Source organism: Caenorhabditis remanei, chromosome V, assembly GCF_010183535.1.
Source record: "Caenorhabditis remanei strain PX506 chromosome V, whole genome shotgun sequence".
Taxonomy (NCBI): Eukaryota; Metazoa; Nematoda; class Chromadorea; order Rhabditida; family Rhabditidae; genus Caenorhabditis; species Caenorhabditis remanei.
Window position 1 is genome coordinate 6,793,487 of NC_071332.1, and position 20,905 is coordinate 6,814,391.

The 20,905-nt window shown below is 39.2% G+C and overlaps 6 protein-coding genes across 6 annotated transcripts; 3 read left to right on the forward strand and 3 right to left on the reverse strand.

Moving 5' to 3' along the window:
- Window positions 1-1,432: 1,432 nt before the first annotated feature.
- Window positions 1,433-2,248, reverse strand: GCK72_017792 (uncharacterized protein; the record flags this gene model as incomplete). Its single annotated transcript, XM_053732257.1, has 1 exon — window positions 1,433-2,248. One exon carries the CDS (start codon window positions 2,246-2,248, stop codon window positions 1,433-1,435), a length of 816 nt encoding a protein of 271 aa, XP_053581170.1.
- A 5,727-nt stretch (window positions 2,249-7,975) lies between these two features.
- GCK72_017793 (uncharacterized protein) lies at window positions 7,976-9,591 on the forward strand (the record flags this gene model as incomplete). Its single annotated transcript, XM_003112759.2, has 6 exons — window positions 7,976-8,079; window positions 8,126-8,357; window positions 8,410-8,479; window positions 8,526-8,692; window positions 8,740-9,383; window positions 9,432-9,591. The coding sequence occupies 6 exons, from the start codon at window positions 7,976-7,978 to the stop codon at window positions 9,589-9,591; spliced, it is 1,377 nt and encodes a 458-aa protein (XP_003112807.2).
- Window positions 9,592-10,575: 984 nt separating this feature from the next.
- Window positions 10,576-12,092, forward strand: GCK72_017794 (uncharacterized protein; the record flags this gene model as incomplete). Its single annotated transcript, XM_003112731.2, has 5 exons — window positions 10,576-10,649; window positions 10,782-10,967; window positions 11,018-11,435; window positions 11,481-11,667; window positions 11,746-12,092. The coding sequence occupies 5 exons, from the start codon at window positions 10,576-10,578 to the stop codon at window positions 12,090-12,092; spliced, it is 1,212 nt and encodes a 403-aa protein (XP_003112779.2).
- A 139-nt stretch (window positions 12,093-12,231) lies between these two features.
- GCK72_017795 (uncharacterized protein) lies at window positions 12,232-13,004 on the reverse strand (the record flags this gene model as incomplete). Its single annotated transcript, XM_003112524.2, has 5 exons — window positions 12,232-12,466; window positions 12,520-12,608; window positions 12,658-12,743; window positions 12,790-12,876; window positions 12,944-13,004. The coding sequence occupies 5 exons, from the start codon at window positions 13,002-13,004 to the stop codon at window positions 12,232-12,234; spliced, it is 558 nt and encodes a 185-aa protein (XP_003112572.2).
- Window positions 13,005-13,509: 505 nt separating this feature from the next.
- On the reverse strand, window positions 13,510-15,856 carry GCK72_017796 (uncharacterized protein; the record flags this gene model as incomplete). Its single annotated transcript, XM_053732258.1, has 5 exons — window positions 13,510-14,180; window positions 14,228-14,890; window positions 15,037-15,446; window positions 15,526-15,631; window positions 15,823-15,856. 5 exons carry the CDS (start codon window positions 15,854-15,856, stop codon window positions 13,510-13,512), a joined length of 1,884 nt encoding a protein of 627 aa, XP_053581171.1.
- Window positions 15,857-17,371: 1,515 nt separating this feature from the next.
- On the forward strand, window positions 17,372-20,871 carry GCK72_017797 (uncharacterized protein; the record flags this gene model as incomplete). Its single annotated transcript, XM_003112620.2, has 6 exons — window positions 17,372-17,416; window positions 17,466-17,623; window positions 17,676-17,749; window positions 18,090-18,250; window positions 18,464-18,594; window positions 20,769-20,871. The coding sequence occupies 6 exons, from the start codon at window positions 17,372-17,374 to the stop codon at window positions 20,869-20,871; spliced, it is 672 nt and encodes a 223-aa protein (XP_003112668.2).
- Between the last annotated feature and the right edge of the window lie 34 nt (window positions 20,872-20,905).

Below are 20,905 nucleotides of genomic sequence, written 5' to 3' on the forward strand. Positions count from 1 at the left end.
AAAAATACAGATGAGAATATGGATGATTTAGCTGCGTTGGAGGATATCAGTTCATTATTGACGTAAAGAGGAGGTATTTTGAGGGAGGTTCTAGTACGCTTCTTGATAAGTAGTCGGGCGGAGCGGGAGTTGGGTGCCGATAAAATTTTTCGCTCCTCACTAACCATGTTGGACTTGATTCTTTTGGAAGTAGAAGCAATGAGGGTACGAAGTCGGAAGATTTGGTCCGCCGGAGGATTGGGAAGTTTTAAAAGTTTCGAGTATCTTTGACGAGCACGTTTGAGTTGACGGATAGAGAAGGAAGTCCGATGAGGTTTAGGAGGCGTGGATAAAGGAGTATGGGAGATGATAAAATCAGACAACATTTTAGAAAAGAGTGCAAACTTGTCAGTGGGGGAAGAAATAGAACTGAGGACTAAATCCCAGTCTACGTTAGCGATATCAGCGTTGAGGGATTTGAAATCACACTTCTTGTAATTCAAGCGATGTTCATTACGAAATGTAGGAGAAGTTGGCAAGGAGGCTGAGGAGTGGTTACTAACAGTAGTAATTAGGGAGAAATCAACACTGAAATGATCAGAGTTGAGTAATGGTGGCTCCTTAGAGATGTGGAGAATCGCAATATCAGGGGAAGAAAGAACAAGGTCAAGAATGTTGGAAGATGTGGCAGAAGTACGAGTGGGAAAGGTGACGTTCTGGTAGAGACCTTTAGACTGGAGGAATAAGGAGAATGGATGATTAGAAGATGGAGGATTCCAGGTAAGAGATGGGTAATTAAAGTCTCCTGCGAGGATGCAAGATTTTAGAGGGAGATATTCATCAAGATGATCAATTAGGGCTAGTGATTGAGCTGAGGAAGCGTCTGGTGGACGGTAGACTAAGAAAAAATTAAAGGGCGTAAAAAGAGTGGAAGAATGAACTGAAGGAGAGATAAGACAAGCTAAAATTTCAGATTGGTGAAGCGGGTAATGGTGGGACATGTTGATATCAAGGGTGGAAAGGGAGAGAGAGTTCTTATAAATAAAAGCAACTCCTCCACCACTATTTTTACGGTGAACAGTATTAGAACGGTCGAACCTGAGGATGGATAAGTCATGCAAGGAGAAAAGAGAAGAGGGAATAGTGTCGTCGAGAAATGTTTCGGTAAGAGCTAGAAGATGGTACCCCGAGGAGAGGAAGAGATCAATCAATAGTGAAATTTTAGCGAGCGTGGAAATGCCTCTTATATTGGCAAGCAAAAGTTTGAGACCCATGTCAGGTATTTTAGAAGTGGAAATATCAGGAGCTGGAGAGGAGGCAGGAGGTGAGGAACGAGATGAAACGTATGAGAGGTCTAAAAACGAGTGGGTAGGTCTAGAATTGGGGAAGGTCAAATGAGGAACGGGGCAAGAAGTTGGAGAGGGAGAAAATGAGGAGGCGGCAAATCGGGAGTCTAGAGAAAAGGAAGCGGATTCTTGTTGACGCGGTAATTGATATCAGACATGATGAAGATAGTCTTTCCAGCTTTCTTGTTCTCGTCGTAGACGTGCTTGCGAGAAGCACGGAGTGTTTCCCATTCAGGACGAGTCAGATCTCTTCGAGCACGTGGCTTCGACGGCATGGCAAGGATATCAGGGTTGGTACGACGAGCAATGTGGAATCCGTGTAGGAACGAGTCACGGTCGGAGCTGGATTCAAATTGAACTTTCAAAGGGCGGTACATTGACTTGCATTCGTGACGATGGATCTTGACTGGAACTGGAAGGTTGTTAGAGGATGCAAGATTCTGGAGAATGCGGAGTTGCTTTGTATCTTGCTCCTTGTCGTTGCGATCATCAGGGAAACGTTCGATGACAACCCGTGTAGCTTTATCGATCAATTTAGCGGCCTCCCGCGCGATTTCCAATTTATCCAAGTGATTCGGCGTGAAAGAGGAAACCTTTGGGACGGAATTGGGGTTGGCACCAGCATTCTTGGAAGTCACGGAAGCATAAGACGTGGGAAAAATTGATTGCGGGAATACTTCATCGAAAACAGGAGGTGCCAATACGGGAAGTCCAATAGGTGACATATCTGGAAGTGGCTCACAAGTCAGAGCAATTTTCTCACCGAGTGTTTTTGATGCAGATTCGATGATACCCGACCTCAGTTCGTTGATGATTGCAGTGAGCTTCGACACATGATTGAAAAGTTCCATGTAATCCGCGTAGGCAACGAATTGAGGTGGATCGTCCGGCAACGTATCAGTATGTTTCCGTTTCGACATCATTGGCGTAGATATTCAATAGTCGGAGTAATTATATCACAGATGAAGAATATAGAATAGATATCGAATAGAGAATATGTAGCGGGGTAGCGATCAATAATAGGGCAATGAGAGCGAAGGGGATGCAACCTCTCGCTAGCGAGAAAAAAAGGAGGAATGAGATGGTTACAAAACTAAAATAATTGAAACCGAAAATTGGAACAAAACAGTGAAGGAATTTGAACTTAAATTTTCATGACTATAAAAACAAGTGCAAAGACTTCTGATAGGAATTGATAAAGATTATTAACTATTTTAGGACGCAACGTTGTTTTCTCAGGATAGAAAATCTACATACGATATCAAATCGAATTGGGAACGGTTTTTTACTGTATGATGTGAAATCTGTGACGCTCCGATTCTTGTTTAAAAACGGTGAACTATTCGCCAACAATTTTGAGACAAGCCTACTAGCACATGCTGAAACATGTCCCACCATTCTCCATGTTTACCTAGTTTCCAGTATCAACCAACTTTCCGTCTGCCATCTTTTCCACCCCCGTTCCTCTTATCAGTTTGTTTATTGTTCTACTCTGTTCAATGTCAAAATCAAAACGTAAAGTTTGCACATAAAATAACAAAAAAAAACACATACACAGACACAAAGCCACACGCAAAGATTTTTGACTCATGAATATATATTTTTCCTTTTCTTCCTCCTTCTGTGCCTTCTTCTTCTCCTTTTTCTACCAAAAAATTGTAGTACCAAGTGGAAAAAGCAGAAGGAGGAGCGAGGGACTCTTGAACAAATAAACATCATGCTCACTTTCCTCTCCAATTTCTTATTCTTCATCTTTCAAAAAATTTCTTTTGACAATAGCAAAAATATGATGTATTGTTTCCCGGGAAAAAAACGGCTTTTGGTCCCAAAGGTGTCGTTTTATTTTTTGGGAAAAACAGAAGTTTGATAATGTTATATAGTCTCCGACAAGAATTTTATAGAAATTTTGAATTTCAGAATTCTCTGAAAACATTATTTAGTATTCTCAGAATATTTTATCGTGAAATTTTTTAATTTTCGATTTTTTTCAGCTGTTGATACGTTTTGACAACTTCAAATCCCTCATAGAGTTTATTTTGAGTCAGACTACTGTAGGGTTACTGTAGGATTACTGTTTCACAGCCATCTGAAATGGCAGGTGCTCTCATAGTATCTGTTACCAAATTTGCTATATGCATGATCCCATTTTTGCTAGAAAGCTACTTAAAAATTTGTTCCAGTTTGGAACTTACTAACTGACATTTTTCTCCATACCAGATTGTAATCGCGCTTAAGACACACCAGCTGCATTAACAGATCATTTTACCATCATTAATTTTAAGCAACTTGTAAGTTTCAGTCCCATCTAAAACACTTCCTCTTCTCCTTTTTCAAAATAGTCTCCAACTGACCAGTCAGCCGTCAAGCAACAAGCAGTTTCCCCCTGGTCAGACGTCTCCATATTCTAGAGTATCTCTCAATTCCTATGCTCACAGATTTAGTATATTTTCTGTTTTTCTTTCTCTCCTTCTTGTCCTATGTCTCTTTTCCTTCTTCTCCTCCCATTCAAATCTCTTTTTTTCCATTTCATTTTCATAAAACTTTTCTCTAGCAGAAGACATTTGTATCATAAAGTGTTTTGTCTTCTCACTTTTTCTTCTCCGAACTCTTCGTACCACTGTCACATTATCAATTATTTATCACCATCTCACACATCACACAACAACTCCATGGGACACTCTAGTCTGTTGTCCACTTCTCTTCCTCTTCTAGTGACGTTATTAGTCTGAAAATTATTCCAGTGGGAGTTTGATTTCTGGTTAAATAGGAAGGTATTCATATATTATAATGGGTTGTTTTGGATATTATTGAAGCATTTTTTATCATTCCTTTTTCTGTGAAGTTGATAAAATCTAACACTATAAAAAAAGATTCTTCTAGTTCCTCCCTCACCACTTTTTCATCCTCCGTTTTTCTAATTTCTTGTCAATCCAGAATCCAGATTATAAGAACACGAAGGAATCCTTTCAATCATCCACTCTCTTCTAATGAAAAACGGCAAAACCACTTGATATAAATTCTGCATAATTCCTAATCACATCTGACCTCAAAGTTCATCGAAAACCAACACACCAAATTTCTAAAAACGGATTTCTCATCTCAATCGTCATCAATTCCTCCTTTATATCCAAAATATCAGGGATTAGAGGGAGACACGTCAGTGTAAACACCAACGCGTGATCTCACTCATTTTCAGAAAGAGCCCACTTTTTCAGATGAGATTCCCAAATACATATATTGAGAAGATATTGAAAAAAGGAAACACTTTTTAATTAAAACCTTTCTGCAATATTGCTTTTGTAGATGTTTTCCTGAACTCAAAGAGCTTCGAAATAATGATTCAATGCGTAAGCGTTTTTTATTAAAAATAGAAAATATAACGAGTCGTCGTACCCAACAATTACTGGAACCATTGGTGCCAGGGCTCCGCGCCGTTTTTGTTTGTTATTTATGTTGTTCGCCACTATTCAACAACGGACTGGCGGGGTGGTCAACGCACAAGATTTTGTACTAAACGACCGTTGGAAAATTGCTCCGCGTGCTCTCGCGCGGCGCGTTGCAAAGCGGCGACTCTCCGCGCGGACCACCCGTGTCTTTGTGCTCGAGTGAGAGCACTTAGTTCTCTCTTTCGATGTCTATGTTTCTTTTTTCTGTTAGTTTTGACAGTTGACATGGTTTCATACTATTTCTTTGGATTTTCAATTAAAAAAAACAATTTGCGCAGCTAGTCACTCTAAAAGTTTTGTGGATCCCTTCTGACGTCTGTGTCATTCTGCCGTCATCTGGTATTTAAGGCAAAATAATTTATACTTGTAGCACGAATTCAGTCTTGCACTTTCAGGTTCCATAGAATTTCAAAAATTCGGTTTCTGAACTTCTCAGTATTCTGATATTCCATTTTAGTTTTCATAGAATTGATTTCCCTACAATCCCCCAGAAGCCATGGCTCATCTGAAATGTAGTTCAGGTGGTGTGTCAGGGCAGGAACCGAGAGAAAAAGTACAGGAAAAGTGCACTGAAATTTCGATTAGTCAAAGTCCCGTGTCTTCCGGTTCACGAGTGAATTGAATCCGGATGTGTGTCCTCAACTTGTGCTAATAAAATAGTGGGCCTGCTCTGGTCCCATTCAAAGTAATTGGATGTTTTTGGTGTTGGCAACAAGTTATACCTTCGCATTGTTTCGTCATAAAATACATACGTAACCATGATGGTTGTTTGTCATCGAAACGCAGTGAACCTTTGAAAGTTTTCGTCTTGAAATTCAGAAAAACAAAATAATGAGAAGAAGAAATGTTTATTCATCAGGTGTTTTTGTCGGGGTCGTTGTATGTGTGATGCGTGAAGAAGTATGAAATTTTAGACTAAAATTTTTGAGTTTCGAGATGACAACTGTATCTAAAAGATGATAGATCTGAATTATTGGAACAATATTCAGGACTTTGAAAGCCAAATTTATTAGAGTTTTTTTCCTATCTAGGTTACTGCAATGTTAAATATATCTACGTATTTGAGGAGTCATCTCGTATTAGAATAAGGTTTGAACTGATATGGAACATCTGCGTGATACTGTATGACCTAAATTTAAAAAAAAACTCAACCTCTTTTTCACCAATTCCGTATTGGTCCCTTTTCATATCTTGAATTTTAATCAATCTGAAAACATAAACATTCTCAGTCATTCGGTTTACAAACAATTGAAATTGAGAAGTCAGGTGACATTCTTGTTCATGAACCATTCTCTACCAAAAACTGAAATTTCGCATCGTCTTGATCCTAAATCTGTTCTTTTTTTCAAACCAAATGTCATGTATCTCATCCGATTTTTACACCAAACGATAATCTCAAAATCCCTACGCCTTCACACTATTTTATCTCAAAATCCCATCTGATCAGTTTCCGTTAAAACTAGATTATTCAATTTCCCGCACCAAGACTCCGCCCACTTTCAGAACTTTGGTGAAACACACATGAGCACAAGTTTTCGTGCTCTCTGTAACCATATTATTAGAGAAATCACACTTTCTTAGAACACAAGAAAACAAAAATGCAATTTTTGACATTCAAGTTCTTCTTTCTAAAACATCTGCTACCATTCGTCTTCCATCATTTTCGAATCCATTCTTCGGTACCCTCACACACTCTCTCTTTCCAAAATACATAAATGGCCTTCCTGTCCGTCAGGTCTGTCCCCTTGTTTTCCTGTCTCTCTTTCCCCTATATTTTTCCTCTCTTTCCCTATTTCTTCTCACCTTGTGTACGTGGTATATGTGTGTCAGTCACCTCCATAGTGCCCTCTTATTGTCCTCAACACCAGGGACGACCCCCTGCAGTCGCAGTGTGTGTTCGAGCACTACTCCTCATCCTCTTCTTCTCGACACTTCACTAAATTAATTGTCATTGCCACCTGGCACATCTAGCACCTCACAGCCAATATATCTGCAAAAGACATAGTTTTTATTTCCATCTTCACATCAGCTGCTGACCGATATCAGTCGGTTATCTTATCAGCTTCTACACCATTGGTTACTGATCTTGTGTAATTGATAGTGCTCTAAACTACTCATGTGACTTCTATATTTTCTCTGGCTTCAGAAATGATTGAGCAGTTTTTTGAGGGTAAGGGTTGAAGCCAGATGATGGACGACTCTTTATTTGAATATTTCTTTGTTTGGTGGCCCGCAAACGGACCATTGACCTTTAATGCATGCATCTAATTGTCAATCAAATTTCTACTAGCATGAAAATGATTTTATAACTGCTCTCTAGCGGGATTATTTTTAAAAATTCCTTTTCTATTTTTCAAATTGTTCGGTGGAGTGTAGTTAAAAAATCTGTGAAAATTTTCTAATTTCTACCGTAACCATCTGATAATACACCTGCTCTAAACCACAGTAACCTTTGCTCTCCTCGAAATCCGCCGAGTTCTAGTTATCATCAGAGCGCACTTCCCGTTTCAAAATATACCCAAAAAGTACTCGAAAAAGTATTGAAAAGTGAGGGGGCAATCCAATCTAGTCGCTCCACACACAGAATGTCAGTCGAATCCACTCTACACAATTTCCCCTTCATCTATTCCTCTTCCTTCTTCTCCTTCTTCTTCTTCTTTTTCTCCTTTCCATCCGTCTCCTGGGCTATTCATAAACTCGTTTATATATTATGTTAGTACGACGATTGGTCACCAGGCTTCAGGCGCCAGTAGTATTTTATTATTATATTAATAAAATTCTTTCGCAGCTAAAGTTGGGTTTTTTGAGATTACTTGGTATAGGAAGTGTCATGGAATAGTAGATTCCTTTTCTATCCACCAGATAGATATCAGAAGATATTGCCCAACTCTTGCCAAATTTTTTACCAGAGTTTGCCCATTTTACCCGATCTTCGACTGGAAAATCCTTTATTCAAATTATTTCGAAAGAGTCCATGGAAACCAAACAAAAACACTAGGTGTCAGAAGTTGTCTCTCTTTTCAAAAAACGGAACAAAAAAGGAAAGAACGGGCGTTGTCTCCAAGGTGCCCCCGGTTTCCATAGGCAACAAATCTCGCAGTTGAAACCCTCAATTTCTCTTCCGTTTTCAGATTCCGTTGCTCTCTTTTTCTCTTTCTCCTCAACTGAAATTCCTATAATTCAATCGAATTCGTTTTCAGTGTAATGGTGGATGACAGTGGATTGGACAACGATACACCAAGTCCACCCGCCTACTCGAATGAGGCGGTTTTTGATGATGACATCTACGGAGAGCTTATTCTTCTGGGGTTTGTTTTTTGACATAGAAATCAAAAACTAAAATATAGTTTCCAGATTCAACGGGCAAACTGAAAATCGTGCCACATCGAAGCGGTATCTCACAAAAAAGGTGTTGAAACGGAGGGATGTTGCGAATGGAATCAAAAAGTGTACTGTACATAATGTAGCTTCCACTGATAATAAAATTATCAAAGACAAGTCTCGACACACCGTTTCATTCCATAGTGATCACAATAAATCAGTGGTGATCGAGTATGCACAGGATAGTACAAAGGATATGTTTCAGGTTTATTTCTTGGAAATAAATAGTGGTTTCATGGAAATTTTTAAACTTTTAGATCGGACGTGCCTCTGATGAACAGATAGATTTCACCGTCATTGACACCTGGATGTTCCTACCAGAGCATTGTTAGTTGGAGAGAAGATCTATCATCTAATCTATTTGTAATTTCAGCAGATGCTGCAGTACCATCTCGCCCGCAAGTTGATCTCCTTGAGAAAGGAGACAGAACTTCCACAATCAGTCGATTCGCTTGCCGGATCCTGATCGATCGGGAGAATTCGAATAAGGCGTATTTGTATGCAGCTGGATTTGATGCGCATCACAATATTTCTATTAATGTGAGTCCGAAACGAAGTGAACCACAACTCATTGAAATTAATTACAGCAAAAATCCCTCAAGTGGACTAAATCAAATGGTGAAGTTGATGGTTTGACTACAAATGGAGTCCTTATTCTCCATCCGAACAAAGATGATCTTCTGGATGATACCGTCGACAAACCAATGTACAAATGGCGTGAAGTATCAATCAACGGAGATGTCTACGAGCCACGTGTCACTCGGAGTAGCTCAGCGAAAGGTGTTTATGTACCGGAATGGACTAACATGCTCCAAGATGGAACATTAATTGATCTATGTGGAGCTACAATACTATGGAGAACTGCTGATGGATTGGAAAGATCTCCGAAAATGAGAGAATTAGAGATGGCGTTGGATCGTTTGAATGCAGGAAGACCTCAGTGTCCAGTCAATTTGAATACTTTGGTGATTCCAAAAAAGAGAAATGGGAGACAAGTGAATAGGAGACAACCGTATGTATATCTTCAATGTGGACACGTTCAAGGAAAGCACGAGTGGGGAATTCATAATAATAGTGGACAAAGAGGAGGAAAATGTCCGATTTGTCTCGTTGAATCGGAGAGAATTGTGCAGTTATCAATGGGAATGGAATCCTCATTCCATCTGGATTCTGGTGTTCTAGACCATGCTTTCAATCCATGTGGACATATGGCAAGCAAGCAGACTGTTCTGTAAGTTTCACACTGAGACAATTCCCTTCACTTACAAAACATTTTCAGTTACTGGTCACGAATCCCTCTTCCACAGGGAACTTGCCGTTATGATCCAGTCTGCCCATTCTGCTACCAACTGTTGGCAACTGAACGACCATTTGTTCGCCTAATTTTCCAGGATAATTGCTTTGATGACGATACGATTCGTTTTTCAAATGAGGCCTAATTTCAAAAATATTTTTTTTTCTCTCTCCGTCATTCATCATAATCTCTTTCTTCAAAATCATAATCATATTTTCCCTCTATCCACGCACTCTCCACACCCTTTCGAAACCGGTCTCTATCTCTCCTGAAAGCTGGAAATCTGGAACATTTGTGTCTGAAAATTATATTTTTGAATTCATCTTTTTCTGTCACTATTATCTTTTTCCGAAACGCTAATCATTTTCTTGTACACGCACACTATGTATTCTATCGAGACCATAGCTTTATTTTGTTTGTATGTCTGAACTAAAAACTGAGCTATTAAAACAACATTTGAAATCCTTTTTTCAATAAATTTTGCTTTAAGAAAAGAAATGAGTAGAACCTGTACATGAATTCGCGAATCGTTGATTAAAAAGCTGATAACGACACTCCGAAATTACACCTGCGTGTTGTTTACCGTAAATCTACACCAGGTTAAGAATAATTAATTTTATATTTAATTAAATAACTATTAGAACATGTAGGTAATAAACGTTTTCCTTTTCTGTAATTTAAAAAAATATAACGACTTTTCAACTACATTTTATAACATTCCACCATTATACAAAACACCCAATGGCATCGATAGCAACGGACGATCACAATTAGTGCAAAACTTTAATATAATTACATGTGTTTATGAAAACTTCTGTTATTATTAACCAAATAAAACGAAGAAACTTCCCTTCTTGTCGGTGATCTGACTAGTACAGATAATAAAAAAGTACAGATATAATAAACTTCAAGCACAATAGTTCAGCGAAAGTTTTGTCAAATGCATGCAAAAACAAAATAAAAAGTGGCGTGTTTAATTGAAACTCTCTGTTTTCCACTCTATCATCGTTTGATCAACCGTGTCTCCTATTTTATCACCTCTTCGCAACGTGACTATCAATGTCTTTCTTGTCTTCTGATAAGCGTCCATTCGCACTCACAACTTTTTGTTTGTTTGCAGGCCTTCTCGATGAATCGATTGGTGTCAAGATCTGCGCTTTTGAGCGCCACGCGATGTTTCTCCAGGACTTCTGAAGTATTTGGGTGAGTGGGAATAAAATCAAATGTTCAATCTTTGCCAGATTTTAATAGTGAATCATTCAAACGTTTCGAAGAAAACAATTATAAACAGCTTAAAGATGACCCAACTTCAACATTTCATTTTCAACATTTCAGAAAGCAGACATGTCTCATCGAGACCCATAAGAAGCATGGTGGAAAACTTGTGGAATTTGCTGGCTACGATATGCCCACCCAGTACGCTGACTTGTCGATCAAGGAGTCAACCATTCACACGAGAAAACATGTCAGTTTGTTCGATGTTTCTCATATGCTTCAAACGCACATTACTGGAAAGGACAGGTATTTCGAATGATTTTTGAATTTGGATATTTATTTATTCAGTATTTCAGAGTAGCATTCATCGAGAGTTTGACGACAGCCGATGTTCAAGGACTTCAGGAAAATAGTGGAACATTGTCAGTTTTCACAAATGACAAAGGAGGAATTAAAGATGATTTAATCATCATGAAAACTGACAAAGATTTCCTCTTCCTCGTCACAAATGCTGGATGTATCGACAAAGATCTCCCATATCTTTTGGAAAATGCAGCTGCATGGAGAACAAAGGGAAAAGATGTAAAAATCGAAACTCTTGACAATCGTGGACTCGTCGCTGTTCAAGGACCAGAAATGGCGAAGGTGCTTCAAGAGGGAACCGAAATCGATTTGTCGAAGTTGACATTCATGAAAACAATAGTCGGAACTGTATTTGGAATCGAAGGCTGTCGAGTGACACGATGCGGATATACTGGAGAAGATGGAGTAGAAGTGAGTAATAAATTCAAAAATGTTATCAATCTGTGGCTGTTTTAGATCTCTGTGGATCCAACGAAAGCCGAGCAACTCGTGGAGCGTCTTCTTGCTTCACAGGCGGGAAAGGTGAAACTAGCCGGATTGGGAGCACGTGATGCTCTTCGTCTTGAAGCTGGACTTTGCTTGTATGGATCCGATATTGATGAGAACACAACACCGATCGAAGCCGGACTTGCTTTTGTTGTCGGTAAGCAATAAATAATGCTGTAAATCGATACACAATCGAAAAAAAACTAATAAAATCTTTTAAAACGCTCATTTTCAGCGAAACGCCGACGTGAAACTCTCGATTTCCCTGGAGCTGAAAAGATCGTAAAACAATTGAAAGAGAAGAACTGGCCGAAACGTCGAGTTGGACTGATTGCTCCAGCAGGAAGATGCCCTCGATCCCACCTCCCACTGATCGATCCTCTTGACAAATGTGCCCTTGGATTTGTGACTTCTGGATGCCCTTCACCAACACTCGGCAAAAATATCGCCATCGCCTACGTCGACAAATCTCATTCGAAGGAGGGAACCAAGTTTATCGTTGACTTTGGCGCCAAACAGGCGCCAGTTGAAGTCGTCAAAATGCCATTTGTTCCAACTAATTATTATACTGGAAAGAAATAGAGACATGATTTTTGTTGCATGTTCACTTTCACTTTACGTGTACAGTAGTTTTTCTGTGTAGGATTTTTCTTGTTATCTATTTTTATCACTCGAAAGTTTTTGTTTTTAAGAGAAAATATAAATACGTACATAATTTAAATTAGAAAGCGAATTTAGGCATAGGAGTATTCATAAACTCTGGCGGATCGGTGAACCGATGACGTGGAATCGATGGGAAATGTCTGGAGAGAATGGACTCGGATTGACGACGAAGGAACGACGCCATTTGTTCAGCGAGGTCATCTTGCGATTCAGGTTGAACAAACTTATGAATGGGAAGATTCAAGAATTCCCGATGCCATTCCTGATTCTCTGTAAATGGAACGTTCCGCCATCTGAAACGTTTTCTTTTGTTCTATTTTTTTATTCCGAGAATTCTAATACCTACCCAGCATCTCGATTTCCCCGATCCATTTCCTCGTAAGGCACCATAAAACGATCGTTGTCTTCGAAGAAAGGAGAAGTTGGAGGGGAGTACTGTAACGAGAAATGAGAAATTGGAAATAAGAAACGCCGCGAGTTTCACCTCATATCGTGATGGCGATTTGCGAACTTCTGATGACTTGCGATGATTGAAAATTCTCATTAGCTCGGTTTCATCAGTGACGTCATCTGAATTTAGACGAGAAAAGTTAATAATTTTGAGGATGAAACTAACCAAATTTCACATGAACTCTTGGATGGATGTCTCTTTTCGGATCAAATTCGTATTGATATTCTACTCGTTGACCGAATGCACGACTTTCTGAAAAGAATGGAAAACTGAATGTCTGGAGCGCCTTGGACGCTAAAACCTATCACCAAATACTTACCAATCGGATTGACAACTAGACAAAGAAGATATAAAAGCAAAAATCCGATGGAAAACGTCATGTCAAAAGTGTAGAAACAACTCTTCCCAACTGTCCTTCTCCACCGTTTTCCCACAATTCTTCTTACTTCTTTTTTTCTTTTTTCTTTTCCACCCTCCGCCCACTTTTTGGTGGAGAGAGGACAACTGGAAGTAGTTGTAGTATACCTTGTGGTGATATACAACATTAACTTTTATTTAGTTGTAATAATACTACGGATGAGTGGAGTGGACAGAAAGATCTCAGGTATCCCATGGATTTTCAGATGGAGGAAAAACAGTTAATAGAAAAAAAATACTATGTCAGAGAAGTTGGAAATTTTAATTTCTGGATTTTCTTTGTACTATTTTCGAAAATAGAGTTTTTGAATGACCAATGCTAAGGTTTGTGTTATATTTCAAGGTTTATTCATCCAGAAAATTCAAAACAAGAATTAAAAGTAAGTATAAATATAGAAATAAAGAACTGATTTCATTTTGATTAGATACAGATTTAATTGAGATCAGTTCAAAATCAAATTGACAAAATCATGCAACTTTGATTCTTTGATTCACAATTGATCTCAATTTTGTCACGATTGCCTCTGTTGGCAACATGATTCCGGTGGCTGGAGCTGCTGCAGTGGTGGTTGAAGGATAGGTGATTGGAGGGAACGGAGTTGTTGTAGATGTTGTGGATGGAGCAGTCGTTGCATCAAGAATCTCTCCTGACTTCTTAGCTCGGATATTTGTGACAAATCTTCCGGGAGTTGGGAATTCCTTACGAGGACTCGTTCCTTGTGGTCCTGGAAGCGGTTGCTGCTGCTCCGTTTTCATTTTCTCTGGAATTTCAGCTTCTTTCCGTTCTTCTCTTGACTCAAGATGCTCTCTTCCATCCCTTTCATCTTCACCTCTTTCTCTTTCTTCTCCCTTTCTTCCTCTCTCATTTTCCTTGCCGTGATCGCCGGTGGAATGTCGCCGTTCGGCAGATTCATCATTGGCACTCGAATTGTCGGATGAAGGAGAAGATGTGTTTTGTTGGTGAACACGTCGTCCGTCCTGGCCAGATCGGTCTTCACCCTCTCCAACGTCTTCTCCAGGCGCTGTTTGGCGTCCGGTAGGTCTTCCAGGTTCGTTCCAAGGACCACCCGCAAAACCGCCATTACCACCGAATGATCGAGTTGGGAAGTCTGGTTGGAATGGTTGGAATCCTCCGAAGGCTGAAAATAAAAGAACTTATAGAAAATATACGACAGTCTTAACTTACAGGGGAACTTGGGGAAAGCAGGGAACGGAGGGATTTGGGGTTTGGGAGGCGGTGGAGCTTGCTGTTGTTGTTGTTGTTGCTGATCTTGTCGTGGAGGTCCTTCTGGTCCTCGTTCTCTTTCTTCTCTTCTAGGCTGCTCTTCAGATTTTTCACGTTTTCCTTCATGTCTTCGTTCTTCTTTTCCATCCCCACCTTCAGACTTTTCTCCTCTGCCTCCTTTCTCAGATTCTCCAGAATCTCCTCTAGCTGGTCGTCGATCTCTTGGCTCCTCTGGCTTCTGCTCCCGTCCGGATCCCTTCTCTCGATCTTCGTGCCCCTCTGGCTCGGAGCCCCGAAAAAACTTGTTTTGCTCTCTTTCATCTGGCTTGTCTACGAACCGGCCGCCTCTCTTATCCACGTCCTCGACTACGGGTCCTTTTTTCTCTTTCGGGTAGACTCCTGCAACCATTTGCATATTCAAGCCGACCACTTTCGAAGGCGTTTCGGCAATATTCTCAGTCTCCTGATCCTCCGATTCGTGGCCACGGTGGTGCTGGCGTTCACGATCGGGACCTTCGTGATGAGGTCGGTAGTTTCGCCGGTGACTTTGATCTTCCTCCTCGTAGCTGTCCTTGGTCCGCGGTGGAGGTCTTCTGGGACGATGTTCTTCTTCTTCCTCTTCACCTAGAATCTCAGAATTAGAACTACAAGTTTTTGTGAATTTTGAATATAGAAAGTCATCTTCAAATTTGAATCACTCTGCGTTTACCAGGCTTTTCAACTACATACATAAAGTTGATCTACATGAATTACAAAATCTGATACTATACCTTTATGACCATTCCCATCCTCATCTTCCCCTGATCGTGCTCTTCCTCGTGACGGCTTCTGATGATTCTCTTCCTCATCTTCGCCCTCTCCTCTTCTGTCATTCTTTTCCTTCCTTTCCTTATCGAATCGCTCTTTGACAACTGATGGATCTGGTAGGTTTGGTCGTTTAAAGTCGTGCTCCCCTCCTGGAAATTGTCCTTCTTCTTCATCTTCAGGAGACCCATGTCTTCCAAATCCAAATGGTCTTCCTCTCCCTCTCCCACCACCTCCGAATCGGTTCTCCTCATCACCATTCTCCTCGTAATCTCGTCCATCCTCCCTTCCAGAATTTCGTCTTCCTGGTTCTCTTCGTTCCCCAAAAAAAGGACTCAACGGCGTCTCCTCGCGTGATGATTTGTCTCCATTGAACCTGAGTTTCAATAGATTTTTGAATAGAGTACAAATGTGTTTTCTTTTCAAAAAGAAATGACTACTCATTGCCAACGAACCTTCGAATTCCATGACCAATCCCGAAAACTGGTTCCGGAATTTCAGTTTGCTGTCGAAACGGAGTCTTCCGACTGTATCGAGGTTCGAGTTCTCCTCTGTAGAATTCTGAAATGACCACACAGTCCAATCAGCTCATTTTTTGTGAAAATTCTGACTTCATTCACATGAATAAGTTCTAAATTTTGTACTGGAAAAGATAGGCGTGGTTTATTTTATTCATGGTTGACTGGGAGATGTACTTGAGATCTGTTTTTGCAGACCTTGTCTAGCTTGGATAATGTTTCAATGACACTTACTTTGTTGCGGTGTTTTCTGTAGGGATAGAAACATAATGGATAATTTAAAAATGCTGGATTTTTTACTAGAGTGTATCCTTCTAGAATTCTAGGTAACCTTTTCGAGTGGCATCCCTTCTAATACAAAAGAAGAAACTTCAAGTCCCAAAATCTATTTAGAGATTAAATCGACACCCAAATAATAATTGGAAAAGGCATCAATTTCGTCTAATTGGTCGGCTCTTTTTCAAAAAAAAAAAAGTAATATAATAATAATATTATAGCATCGGTTTCAGTAGCGGTCTTGTCCAGAATCTCCGAGCTGAAGCCGACCAACTTCCGTGTTAAAGCAATCATTGATTACCGAGAAAACTAGTTTATCTAACTGAGCGACCCAGAATTTTGTTAGATCTCTCTCATACACGCAATCTCGGAATTCAATTAGAATTTTTACCGAAAATTTGAGCTTATATTGAATTGGATTATGCTATAAATATTACTTTCTAAATCTTTTGCTCACTAAAGTTCTAGATAGCAAATGTGCAATTTTGTGTTTGTTCAAAAAACATACGTGAAATAACATTCGGGATGAAGAATGAAAGTAGAAATGAGACTTTCAGAAGTAAAAGTCTCATATCGTTGAGAGAGTGAGAAGTGAACTTCTTCTTTCCTCCGCGCGCGACTGATCGTTTTGTTCACTCTTTTGTATCCGTATCTCCTACCGGACGTACTGTATAGTTGTATTGTCTTGAAACTCTCACTCCTCCCACCCACATCTTTTCTTTTCATTCATCTCTCAGACAACAACGTGTTTTATGACGATATGTCGTTCATTTTTTCGTTAAGATGTTCGTCAAGAACAATAAATATGCATTTCATTTTTTTCTTATTGCGCATTTATTAGATTCAATCGTTTCGTCCGTGAAATCTGATTAATTTCTTCTCGCGGTTTTCCTAGTTTTCATGGACGAGATTTGAGTAAAAAGTGAAAGTTTTAGAATATTTCGAGCTACACGAAACAAACTAGATCAATCTAGTCACGGAATTCTAAGAATTGAGTGAAGTGAGGTTTGCAATTGGTGAAAAACTTGTCTACCTAGTAACTGAGGAATTTCAGTGGAACACATTGATAGAGTTACTCAGAACACTAATCAACTCTGTCTCAAAAAACAAAAAAGAGCTGGCTAAAGGCCTTCTGAATTGTGTTTTATCCTGCAGTAGGAAGATCGATTTTTCAACTTTTCGAGGAAAAACTTTGAAACTTGGTGGAGCTCCACGATGTAACAACTATTCTTTTTCTCAAAAAGCGCTTGAAACACCATCACTTTGACATTCTTTCTTGTCTTTTTAAAAGAATGTTTATCATTTTTCTTCTACCGTAAATCCCAACTGAAACTTCCTCTTCCAATATTCTTGTTTTCATTTCATATACTCAAAAATGCCGTCTCATCCTGATTTTCCGAGTTTCTACCCATTGTTACATTTTGACTTCCGTTTTTTTTTCAGTTGTTTTCTTTTTGCTTTAAATTCTTCAACACTTCTTTCAGAACACTAGACAAACTACTCCATTATGAATGAAATTTTTCGACTCGCCTCTGCTACAATAATGACTTTGGTGATTTTCAGCTCTTCTTTTCTCTAATAAAATGATCTTTAATCTACAGGTTTCAAGTATCGGAATCGTTGTGAATACCTATGTATTATATGCTCTTGTGAAGAAAGAAGGGTTATTGAGCATTTTTTACAAATTATGCATCTCAAAGACCATATGCAATTTGATCACTTGCGCTGCTTTTTTGATGTGGTCAGCGTGCACTTTTCTGTAAGATGATAGAACAAAATGAATAACGAAATACGTCTGTTATGTTTTTCAGAAATTTCTATTATCTACCGTATTGGGGAAATATATTTTGGGGACAGATTGCCGGATGGGGAGCTTATATAACGGGTAATTGGATATGGACTGTCCAGGAAAAGCATTTTATTGGAATGCAGTACACTTTTTAACTTTCAGGTATATGCATCCAAGTTTGCTTATCTCTCAACCGGTTTACTGTAACATATTTCCCATTTTCTTCAAATAAGAACAACAGACTTTTCAATATCCGAGTACACCACATTCAATTTTTCATTTCAAACACTTTTTTAATTACAGAATTGTTTGATCTTCCTGGCCCTAACATTCATCTTGTCCACTATTTACGGCTTTCCAGGTGCTTAGTTCTCAATGAATAAAAACATTCACCCCCTTCCTGAATACACTTAATAACACGGAAGTGCATTTCCAGAAGGTTGTGGCTACATCTACTCAATTGAGATTGTGTCGTGGCTGCCTGAGAACTCGGAATGTGCAATCAGGCATGCCGATCAAATATTCTACTTTATTTTATTAGTTGCTATTGTTTCCAATTCTTCCAATTTGGCAACATTCGTAAAACTTATGAAAGTGGTGAGGACACCCACGGACCAAAATAAAAAGGAACTATGGTTATTTTCAGACAAGAAACAGATCTTCATTCATATCAAATAGCGGGAACTTCTCGAAAAAAGGACGCCTAATGTTTGCCCAGGTTCTTCCCTTTTACATTCATCTTTCGATTCATCATAATTTTCAGAATGCAATCTCATTGAATCTTCATAAATCGTTTTTCTTCTTTTGCAGAGCGTCACTCAGGATTGCTTGCACATGATCGACATGCTCGCGTGTCAAGTCATTTACAAGTTCAACGACGCTCTCTGGTTCCAATTCATTTGCATGTCCGTTGTGTGGCTCACAATTCATGTTTTTGACGGGTTGGTTTATGAGAGGGTGTTTATATGAGTTAATGTGCTTAGAACTTTGACCCCAATTCGGATTCTTTGAGCTGAATAATTTGTTATGACGCATCGGATTGAATTGCTCTTTGATGGTTGTTTATACGTTCAGTGTGTAAACAAATATGACGGTTTTTTGTGATTTTGTGAAGATTTTCAGAAAAATGCAAACAAAAAAAAAATTAAAAAATGCTGACTCTGAATTAAACTAGTTCAGTTCGATCTCATGACATAAGGATATTGTCATTCTGAAAAGATGCATGGAAAAATAAATTGAGCTTCGAGATAGAATTGGTCCAACAGATTGAATAGTCATTTTGAGACAAAAATCCTAGTTTGAGATGCTCTTTGATAACTTTGGAGTCTCAAATCGACTTAAACTTATGTTTTTTGCACTTCAGTTTTCAGTATAAGCACTTGAATTCTTCCGAAAGAGCTGGTACCAAAAAAAGTTGTCAGGTATATTTACCTGGGTAGAAAGATCTCAACCTTAAGAACACAATCTTGTAATAAAATCTTATAAGGATAGTTTCTGGAAAACGTTCATGGATACGGCCTCTGGTGTTGTCTCTTTCCCGTTCATGTTTTCCTCCCTCTCTCTCTCTCTCTCTCTCACTCGCCTTCCCTGTCTGTGCGTTTTCTGGGATTCTTTACTTATCACCCCCCACATCAGTAGAGTCCCCCACGTTGAAATTTACCTAGGAAGAGCCCCCCACCCAGTACAAAACAGGTGGGGGCTTTTTCCTCACGGCGGGGGGCTCTACTTCTATTTCGGTGTGAAACAATGACCCCCCACCAGTACAAAGTGGGGGACGATTGTTCAAGAACCTGGTATTCATGACTTATCACCCCCACCCCCCTTGAGCCCCCCACCGAGGGTGGAGTTTTAATTCTTACTGTTTATCTTTAGCTGTAATCATTTATTGATAGCCCCCTACCATTGAACATCGGTCCCCCACCTATGGATTATTAGACCCCCATTATTGAATATCAGGCCCCCATTAATGACTTTAAGACCCCCATTGTTTAACAATAGACCCCCATCATAGAACATCGGACCCCCACTATTGAACCCCACACTATGAATGAAACAAATGGAAGCACGTTTTCAAACTATAAGCTTGAACATCATAAATATAAATTATAATTATGCCGAAAATGTCCTTCCGGGTCTTTTTTCCTAAGCCTGAAGATTCTGGTATAGTTGAATTATGTTGGACTCAATGGTTCAGGCGTTTAAGTGAAAAAGAGAAAGGGGGGGGGGCTAATGTTCAATGGGTGGGGGGTCAATAATCAATCAGGTGGGGGGCTTTTCCCAGGTCCTTTTTGGGGGGGGTCATTCTTCAATATAGGGGGGGACGAAAAGTAAATATACCCCGTCTTCTCAATGCGCCTCTTTGCGGTCTATGGGAAGGTCATAAAGAGAAAAACATGTACGAGAGCAGGGCAGCATCCATGGTGCAGTCGGTATGGGATTGACCAATATAGCTGAGGCTTGCGGGTACGACTGCGGGTGTTGTCAAATTTTTTAAAACTTTTCTTTTATTATAACTTTGATTTTGAAATTTCGATTCATAAATCAACTTATGTAATAGAGAAATTTCGGGTCAAACATATTCGGTTATAGATGTTTTGAAAGTTTTTTGTCCATGTTGCATTGATAGACGATAATGATGATCATCTCATCTCCTTCAGTTCTTGTTCTCTGGGAATTTGTAGAAACATTTGATATTTGTCAAATTATAACTCTCCCAAAAGAGCTGACACCATAAAAATAGTCAGGTACAAAGATCTCAACCTTAAGAACACAATCTTGTAATAAAATCTTATAAGGAAAGTTTATTTCATCACTCACTTATTTAAAAAAAACTTCTTTTGATCTAAAACTGTACTCAAAGCATTAGTTATATGTTACATCTCAAGATCCCAGCTCAACCTAGAACATAACAGGACAACTTCCTCAATTTTGAGATTTTAACATGATGCATTCATTTTCTCGGAAATTTTCAAAATCTGTTATTCAGTTTTTGCTAAATAGGGTATTATTAAAGCTGACTATGAGCTTTCAATTGGAGGTTTCTACTATGAGACATCATTTCCTGTTCGCTGTGTTCCAGTGATCTACTTCTTCGTTTAAAAATTAAAAATTTCAGGTTTGTCATGATGATCTACAATCGGGATATCCATCCATCCTTCTTGAAACGGAAACGGAAAACTGTCCAGACCATGTTTGCCTCTTCTACCAGAATTGCTTAATGTTTAATTCTTAGAAATTAAGAACCAGAAGAAT